Genomic DNA, 10,179 nt, shown 5'->3' with positions numbered 1-10,179 from the left:
TGCGGCTCCCGCCCCCGAGCAGGAGGCCCCGCCCTCCGCCCCTCGGAGTCTGCGCGGACGCGGACACCGCCCGAAGCCCCGCCCCCGGAAGGCCTCGCCCCTCGACCTTGGAACCGGCGCCGATTCCCCGCCCCGCCCACACGTTCTGAAGCCCCGCCTCTACCCCGCGGGCCCCGCCCTCTGTCCACAGAGCCTGCGCAGGCGCGGGGCCGACCGCCTGGCCCCGCCTGCTCCGAGGTCCGCCCTGTGCCCACAAACGGAAACTCCGTACCCGAAGCGTCCCTGCCTGGCGCGCTGGATTTTAAGAGCCATGATGGTAACAGAACACGTGCCCACTCGTCTCACTACGGTCCCCGGAGGAAGTAGGTGCCATCTATGATGTCCGCTTGGTAGGAAAACACGTGCGGAGGCGAGAAGTGTCCGAGAACACAGGAGTGAGGCGGGAACCATCCGTCACTCGGCCTCGGTTTGCACGCCTGTAAAATGGGGTAATAGCAGTAACTCGCTCTCGGGGTTGTTTTGAGAATTAAATGAGGTAACTCATGGAAATGCCAGTCAACCTACCCGTCATTTTGCTATTTTCTATATCTCACATCTTTTTTTTAATCCTTTACTTTTTTATTTTGTATTTAGTGAATATTTTCTAGTATACCATTAATTCCTTTAATGATTTTAAACTTTTTTGTTATAAGGGAAGGTTGCTCTAGGGATTACAGTATACATTTTTTCGGAATTTCCGAATGAGTACTGCAGATTTATACTAAAGTTAGTAAGATAGAGAAACTGCTCCAATGTAGCTCCATTCCCTCCTCTCTTTTTTGTTACTATTACTCTTTTAGTCTGTTATGTTGCAAACCCAATAATACAATGTTATATTGTTTTATATAACCTTGTTTAAAAAAGTGAAGAGAAAATATATATTTGTAGTTTTTAATTTATATTAACCTTATTTGCCATGTCTAGTTCTCTTTTCTTTATGTAGATTTGAGTTACATTGCTAATGAAAACAAATGTGGTAAGAAGTCACCAGTTCCCATTCACAGCAGGTTGCTATTACAATCTACCCTATCCTTCCATAAGACATCTGTTCTTTGCACAGGCTTTTATAAGGTTCAAAGTACTTTTGCTGCCTGTTGGTTATCTCCTGAGACCCACAAGGCTTGTAGGGTGGTGTCTTACAGGCCAGGAAACCACCCTGGATTAATAAAAGTATGGTCCTTTCCTCTTCTCTTTCTAGACATCTGGCTGCTGCTCTGGCACTAGAATGTTCTGAAACAATGATAAATTCATTTCAGAATACAGCAGGTTGTCAGGGTCAGGCTATACTGCTCTTCAGGGCTAGGTTAGCCCTAACCTGTCCACATCAACCAGAAGATGAGCTTTTGTAGCCATTTTTTATACCCTGATCAAGTGGTAAACTAGCATAGGAGGCAAGAAGAATATTTGAGTTTTTATTACATACTAGAGGCCCGCTGCACGAAATCCGTGCAAGAGTAGGCCTTCTTTCCCCCAGCTGCTGGCACTGGCTTCCATCTGGCACCCAGGACCTGGGCTTCCCTCGCAGGCCCGGCTTCATTTGGAAGGACATCTGGAAGGATGTCCAGTCTAATTAGCATATTGTGCTTTTATTATTATCGATTTTTTAAAAACACACTTTGACAGCTGTTAGCAGAGAGCCCTCAACATCCATTTCCACTTAGTTCCAAAGTTCCAGGGACCTGCAGCCATTGAGAAACGGAAGAACACATTTTCCAGGCAGTTAGTACAGGTTTCAACATATCCCACATATTAATCCTTTCTTAGAACCAGAGAGAAATAAGGCTCATTATTTTTTAAAAGCTTCTAAGCATTGACTTAACAAATGGGATGTAAAAACAAGGTACAGGCCGAAACCGGTTTGGCTCAGTGGATAGAGCGTCGGCCTGCGGACTGAAGGGTCCCGGGTTCGATTCCGGTCAGGGGCATGTACCTGGGTTGCGGGCATATCCCCAGTGGGAGATGTGCAGGAGGCAGCTGATCGATGTTTCTCTCTCATCGATGTTTCTAACTCTCTGTCTCTCTCCCTTCCTCTCTGTAAAAAATCAATAAAAATATATATTAAAAAAAAAAAAACAAGGTACAGGTTGGCAGATAATAAAGAGGGAAGCCCATACTCCCTAAGCCTGGGTATTCTGGACAATGGTATTCTCTCCAATGTTTCTTGGAGTCTTTGTATCAAGACCCCAAAATTAGCTTCCCAGAAATTGGCATTTATCCTTTGTAGCCAATACAATAAGTCAACTAAGGAGTGTTCTCCTTTAGTTTCCCAATTGATGCAGGTCCCTGTTGGAGGACTCTGCAAACAGTCCTCAAAGAGCAGACAGCCCAGGGAAGGTGAGGGTGGTGGAAAGAGTTAAACACCTCTGTCACAGAGGACTGGGCACAGGCAGGAGTCCTTGAGAGCAAGGACCCACTTGCAACCTCCCACATGCCTCTCTGGGGCAGCTTATAGCAGCCAACAAAACTTGTACATGAATATTCATATTCACAAGAGCCCAAAACAGGGAAACAACTCAAATGTCTGTCAACAGAGGAATGGATAAGATGTGTATATGAGTAAAATGGAGTATTATTCGGTAATTAAAAGGAATGAAGTATCCATAACCTGCGATAATGGACGAACCTTGAAAACATCATGCTCATTGAAAGCCAGTCACAAAAGGTCACATTGTATATTATTTCCCTTATATGAAATGTCCACAACAGGCAGATCCATACAGACAGAAAGCAGATCGGTGGTTGCCTATGGCTTGAGAAGGAGGGCAAGGGGGAAAATTGGGTTGTGGGTTGTTTTTTAAGGAATGAAAATATTCTAAAAACTCAGTGTGATAATTGTAGCACAACACTTAACAACACTCTGCTAAACACTGCGTCTCTCATCTATTTACTGAAAACCACTGGATTGTACTTTAAAATGGTGAAGTTTTTGTTGTGACTTGTATCTCATTTTCTTAAACGTTGAAAAAAATTTCATCCTGTGGAGATAAACATGTCCAAGTAGACATGCCAGTGGTTACAGTTTCCCCTACTATTAGCATCCGACTTTTGCTCTTTCATACTCTCCCCACCCCACCCCCATCACACCACTCTGTCCTCCTCCAAAATTACCCCTTTGGTTCTAGGATGGGGTGTGACTTTACCTGGAATATTTCATTAGCTTCCTAATGCTGAAACCACGGCTGTGGCAGGGGGGCGGGGGGGGGGGGCATTCTTAGTACAAACCAGAGCAAGTCATTGGCTCATTTAGGTGGAAATGGAATTTACTGAAAGGATGGTTGAGAGCACAGAGAATCAACTGCAAGAAGGATGAAAGCCAAGATACAGAAAATGCAGATTCCCAAGGATCTGTAAACTGAAACAAAGCACCAGGGAAAACTTTTTAACATTTACTGTTGTCCCTGGAGAGGACAAAAGTAGATTGGGAGAAAGTGCGGAGAAAAAATTTCATGAAGACCGTCAAACTAGGAAGACCTAGCAGATCAGTAAAATCGCCAGCCTATTCAGTGTCACTCCTAACAGATTATTTGGCAAATAAGATGCATTCCTAATGCACCTGCCAAATAAGCTGGTCCCGCTGCCTTCTCACACACAAGGGAAAAACCAGTCTTTCCTACAACCTTCAAGGAGTCACTGGGGCTTGCTTGTCACTGCAGTGCCGATTGTGCTAAACTCTGCTTCCCTCATCTCACTACTTGGCAGCTGTGCCCTGCCCTCCACCCTGGCTGGACTCACAAGAAACAACATCTGTTATCCCCAAACCCCACTCATTCAAGGTCATGGTGAAGAAGTGACTTTGTCTGAAGGTTTGAAGGGGTGGTACATCACAGCCTGGCAGATCCCCGTCTTCAAAGTTTGTCAGCCATTCTCCCTAACGCCCCATCCCAACAAGGACTCTGCATTGGCAATGTCCTCATGAGTAGCTGCCCCAAACCCGGATGATGACTTTTCTCCCTAGCTGGCTGAGCTCCAGCCTCTGAAACAGGTTAGTCTGAGAGAGGACAGCTTGGCCCTTTCTTTGTCGTTGTCAGTCCATGTCTTCAGTGGTCTTTCAACAATCAAACATCTATTGAGGGCGTTATGCTAGACACTTGTCTCACAACAATTCTTTGTGGAGAAAGTATCACACCAAAAACTAAAGGACATCTACATATAAAATCTTTATTACAGGCAATATTGGTCCATACACTACACAATACCGACAGTACAAGTTTAATCTTTCAAAATCATCATTTAAACAGCAAAAGACCAAGAAATAAAATTTGAGTCAGCTGATTATTTTTCAAAATATTCTCAATGCATTTTTATCCTCGGTTCCCTTATATAGTGAAACATTCAAATAGAGAAAAATACCCCATTTAACGTATACTAGTGTTAAATGGTTATTTGGCTTAAAATCTGAGTTAAGAAAATCCTTTTTAGCAACCTACATACAGATAAGTAGCAAACTTTATTAAAAGAAATTCATTCTGCTTAAAATGTGTAAAGAATTTCATCCATCATGTGTTCTGATTCTAGTACAAGTATTTAATCTCTCACCATCATGGTTCTGATCTGAAGGACCATCTCAAAGAATTGTCCCAGACATAACCCTATCCTCTTCCCCAACACACTTCATCCAAAAATCTGTTCAACAGACGGCGACCGGGAAGCAGTCACTTCGCCATTTGGTGCCAATGGTGCCGTGAGAGCACGGCCAAACCTGTTAAACAGCCCTTTTCCTACCTACTGTGGTTGCTGCTCAGGAGGGAGGATAGACGCCAATGCAAGCAGAAAATCTGCAGCTCCCCTGCTACGTTCCTTAGAACACTTTCAATTTTTCTGGTCAATGCTCTGATTAGGTAACATACATAAAAGCCAGCATATTAGTTTAAATCTTTAAACAAAAAACTATATTTTCCAAAGTCATTATCATTTGGGGCAATTAAGTGATCTTTCCTTGCTTTGTTGAGCTTCATCTTTAGGGCATCTCTTCTTTCTTCCCATTCATGAAGTTCAGCATTTCCATGTGCAAATTTACAGCTGCTCCCTTCTGTGCAGGTACCATTCATATACCTGTCAGGACAAATCAGCTTTGTAAGTGTCCACGAGTTGTTTATGAAAATCTTAAAATGTACACTTTCCTCTAGCTTTATGATTTGCATAAAACTTTTAGTTCAAAATCTTAAGCCTAGAAAAATGGATATTTTACAGCCTTGACACCCATAATAGAGAAATTAATACTTTAAACGATTTCAATGTATTTAATGAATATTATTATTTTATTGCTATAATTCAAACATTTTCTTAAACAAATGTATCTATATAAATTGATTAAATGAACTTTTCCTGATTTTTGTAATATGGTTAAAACAAAGGACTCATTAAAAAAAAAAAAAAAAGATGAAAAACACTGTTTAAATGGGAGTAGGGGGGACTACAATCCTTCCTGATGCAGGGTAGGGAAATCAGAAGTGACACTGAGTAAAAACTGCCTTAGATAATTTTAAGTATCACATGGATCTAAATTTGGAAATTAAATATCAACATTGTTTTAACAAAATGAGAAGCAATTCAAAATTATCTCGTTTGCCATTGAAAAATTTTCCGCATAAACACGGAGTGATACATTCTCCTTTGACCCCAGTAAGTTTCAGATTTACACTTGAAATATTTAAAGGCAGTTTCAAAATTGATGAGCATCTACAAGAAAAGCTGTGGTAAAAGGTTAGACAATCACGGCTGGGAACTCAAAAATGGTCTGGGGGGTAATGGGAGGAAAACAAGGGGGACACCTATAATACTCTCAACATTAAAGAAAAAGAAAAAAAAAGTGCTTTTTACAGCAACTGTAAAAAAAAAAAAATTGGGCAAACTCAAATGAACACACTAATCTTAAGATATTTCAAACTGGTATCAGCAGACTAGTAAACCTTTTCCTGTAACCACAGAAGAGTAAAGAAATGTTCAAAGAGCAACTAAAGCTTTGGGTCCAACTCTAAGCCACCAATATTAGAGGACTTATCACCCACATTATCTGTCTACTGACATAATGACCATCAAAAATATGCGAGACCAGCAGTTTTCATGTGGGAAATTGAAGAAACCTACCTATCACAAATACTAAAATATCCTGTTGGAAAGCGATGCTGCCAGCAGTACTGGTCGTCTTCGGTGTGGAAAACCTTCTCTTTGTGCTTCTCTGAGGAGATGTGGCCTTGCCACTGCTTCTCACTGTTACAGTTCTTCCCGCACATCCAGCAGTGAAAGTCCACCTAAAGAGCACAAAGACATGAACCCCTCAGCAGGTGCTGTCTGTGTGTCCCTCACACACGGACCAGGCATCAGGAAGACTAGAAACCATCCAAACTAATGGGGAGCCCATCTAGTGGGAGAGCCAGGCAAGAACATAAAACGCAAAGAAACGGGACCAAGGAAAGGATGCCACACTGCGAAGCGTGCCCTAACACAGGCAGCAGAGCTCGGGGGCAATGGCTTCAGCCAGGTGTCCAGGAGGTCACCAGCAAGGAGATGGCAGGAGCTAGTTTGCAAACAAGGATGTCCGATGGGAGGACAAGGGGCCAGGTTCAAACAAGTATTCTGGGAAGGAGTAACACCACAGGAAAAGCCGGGAAAGCTCAAGGCTCGCCAGCTGTAGAGACAGCAGCAACTGCGTTCAGTGTACATGAACAGAAGCCCTTACTATGGGCCAGGATTTGTGCCTGCTGGGAAGACACTGCCCCTGGGACACACACCTACAGAGAAGGCACTTGGCTGGGGGGGTGGGGTGGGGGGTGCAAGCTTTAAGTGTCTGAGTAGCATTTCCCAAATGCCCTGTGTAAGAATCATTGCAACACTGGATAAGAATAGACTCTGGACACTTCCATGAGGTTCTGACTCGATATGTCTGGGATACAGATGAGAATCTGTCTTATTAAACACCACAGGTAGATCTCATGCCCCAGCAATAGTGGGTGGCCCTGCTCTGGGAACCCAAGGAGGACTTAAGAAAAGGTGGCATGGGAATCAGAGCTAAGCCTTGGCAGAGAGGGCAGATTCACAGGCTGTAACATAAGCAGAGGCGCAGGGCAAGGCCAGGCCACGATGTGACCTGGATCAGACTGAATCAATATGGAGAGGAGCCAAAAAACAAAACAAGCAGCACAATAACGCATGCAGCTACGTCAATTTAAAAAGTACGCCAGGCAGAACTATAGATTCGGAATAAATATGTCAAAGATATGTACGCATGGCCTGGAAAAATACACACCGGATCTGGGCCCTCTGGGAAGAGGGACAAATGGGGTTCCAACTTTATCTGTAACATTTTATTTATTTTACAGAAGCAAATACAATAAACTTAATATCAGTTCATTTAGGATGGTAGGCTCAAAATAATCATTATCCTCCCCAGTTTTCTGAAAACTTTAAGACAATTATAGCAGTAAAAGACCACAGGTAACTTAATGTTTCTATAGAACCCTGGAAGCAGGGGCCAAACTGCAGGCAGGTAAGGATGGAATGGGGAAGAGGGGAGGGCCCTACATTTATTTCCTGAGCCCCTTCTGTGGCTTAGCACCGAGATGAGTGTACAGACTCATTATACTTTTTTTTTTAAATATATTTTATTGATTTTTTACAAAGAGGAAGGGAGAGAGATAGAGAGTTAGAAACATCGATGAGAGAGAAACATGGATCAGCTGCCTCCTGCACATCTCCTACTGGGGATGTGCCTGCAACCCAGGTACATGCCACTGACCGGAATCGAACCTGGGACCTTTCAGTCCGCAAGCCGACGCTCTATCCACTGAGCCAAACCGGTTTCAGCTAGACTCATTATACTTTACTTCTCCATCATCACAGCCCCACTCGGAGATGGTTAATAATCTGCCTAGGCTAGTAAGAAAGGAACTTAGACTTGAAATTCTCTGGTTCCCAAGTCAGAAAAAAGATCAAGGAGGGGATTTTAGAATGAAGAGACTTAAGCTAAGAAAGCAGCAGGCCACTGGAGAGAGCGAAGATGAAGATACCAGAAAAGGGCAGGGAGTGAGTGATGGAGGCAGGTTTTAGAGAAGGTGGGAGAAAAAGAAAGGTTCATTCTACGGTTTAGAAGCAATGGAGAGGTGACACAACCAACAGTACTTACAGTAACTTCAGCATAATCTGTCGGCATGTGAATTTGTTTTCCATTTTCCTTGTTGGACTGGCTGGCTACATCATCACTTTTTTCATTTTTTTGACTCTTTAGCCAGAGTTCATAAAACTGCTCCATATCTTGTACTAAAGAAAAATAAATCACTTTCAGCAACAAAGATCTAAACATACCATTTAAATAAACGCAAGATCATGCACACTTTTTGTATCAGTCAGCATACATTTTCAAAGGAAAAGCGAGAGGCCGAATGGAGACTGATTATATTAAGACAGGGAGAGACGGTCCACGTCCAAGCAGCAGGTGAACTATCAAGGGAAAGAATCAAATTCAGCACTGTTAGCCCGCAAACATTAGTTTTCAAGATTAATGAACTCCTCCCTGCATTTGCAAGACACTTTGGTTGGGGTGTTTACAATTCAGAAACCATTATAAGGGCATCACTGAAAACAAAACAAAACAAAACAAAAAGCCTCTGTGCAGCTTCACGTTGCCCACATTAAACACTTGTTATCATTGCCGTAACCACGCAAGCAACTTACTCAGCTTGGGGGAGCCTGGAGCTGAGAGCTCCTCACTGCTTACTGAGAAAGAGGAGAACATACTACTATTGGGACCGAGATTCTGACTCTGATGGGAGTCCATCAGTTAAGCCACGGTCCCCAAGGACCGACATGCTGGGGTACAGTTTACAACACCACCGTGACCAGGTCCTGGGAAGTGGCTGCAAGCTGCTCCCCATGTACAAACAGGTGCATTACTGTCAAGCGCTAAGACCAGGTTTCTCAACCCCAGCACGGTGACATTCTGGGATGGATAACACTGCTGTTGGGGGCTGTCCTGTGTGCACTGTAGGATGTTTAACAATGTCCCTGGACTCCACCTACCAGGTGTCAGTAACACATTCGCAAAAGTCATGACAATAAAAATGTCTCCAGATACTGCCAATGTTCCCAGAGGGGAGAAGGGTGTGTGTGTCCAATTTATCCCCAGGTGCTGTTATGTCCCTACTCTAAGCAAGACAATGAGGAGTTCCATCCACATAACCCACTGAATTTTGACATGGTTGAAACATGGTAGGTGACAGGCTTAAATCCAATTAATTCTTGTAATCCAGAGATTGCAGATCTTAAGCAGTCCGTAACTTGCCATTGGTTAAGATTACTAGTAAAGAACAACGATCCTTGCAACAAAACATTTCACAAGTGAAAAGTTGTCTGAAGCTCCTTTCAAAAACTCGCACAGTAAACTAGAAGTGTGACCAAGATACACGTTCTCTCCTTGCCTTTGAATCTGGGCCTGTTCTACCACTAAGGCCTCCTTGGAAAAACCTCCAGTTCTAATCTGCTTGATTCAGGGGGTGACTATTCACAGCAGGAGATGATCTGATTTAAGCAGTTGTGGAAGGACTGAACTCCCCAGACCATTACTCAGGAATACATCTACCACAATGAAGGATGCAAACCTAGGTCTCTGTATCCAAATCTGACCTAAGCACAGATCAGATGTCAGATTCAGCTCCACTGATAAAACGGTACAATTGTCTCAGATGCAAACTCCTTCTGCTTTCACGACAAGCTGGCATATTTCCAGAGAGGAAAGAAACTTTCAGGTGAGCTAGATTTCATGGATATCAAGGCCACAATGAAAACATCAACTTACTCCCATTTTCCTTCATATAAGTCCACACTTCTCGTTCCTCAGGACTATGAGCAAAGGAGCAGTTTCCAACATATTGACACTTTTTCCCAGAAGCAATATGATTGCACAGCTGTATTTAAAAAATATGAATATAAAACATAATATACTTAGTAAAACTGCCTAATTTTTACATTTAAGCAAAATAAGCATTTTTATACATGCTAATGCTGAGTAATACAATTTTAAAATAAAACTGATTTGACTCTACTCAAAGTGACTGTAAGCCCAAAATACATGAGATGATATTAAGCTTTCCATTTCAAACATTTTCAAGAAAAAGAAAATATGGAACTGGAATGTGGGACATTTTC

The 10,179-nt window shown here is 42.8% G+C and overlaps 1 protein-coding gene across 1 annotated transcript in view; it reads right to left on the bottom strand.

Moving 5' to 3' along the window:
• Window positions 1-4,177: 4,177 nt before the first annotated feature.
• The window catches only part of ZC3H7A (zinc finger CCCH-type containing 7A), a 36,314-nt gene continuing 30,312 nt past the window's right edge, over window positions 4,178-10,179 (bottom strand). Inside the window, exons 20-23 of the mRNA XM_081089740.1 lie at window positions 9,830-9,938; window positions 8,162-8,295; window positions 6,127-6,290; window positions 4,178-5,091 (exon numbers count right to left, since the gene is read on the bottom strand). Of these exons, the coding sequence (XP_080945866.1) occupies window positions 4,902-5,091; window positions 6,127-6,290; window positions 8,162-8,295; window positions 9,830-9,938 (597 nt within the window). The 3' untranslated portion in view covers window positions 4,178-4,901. The remainder of the gene's footprint in view (window positions 5,092-6,126; window positions 6,291-8,161; window positions 8,296-9,829; window positions 9,939-10,179) is intronic.

Source organism: Myotis nattereri, assembly GCF_964212035.1.
Source record: "Myotis nattereri genome assembly, chromosome: 4".
NCBI lineage: Eukaryota > Metazoa > Chordata > Mammalia > Chiroptera > Vespertilionidae > Myotis > Myotis nattereri.
This window is presented reverse-complemented; position numbering and strand designations above follow the sequence as displayed.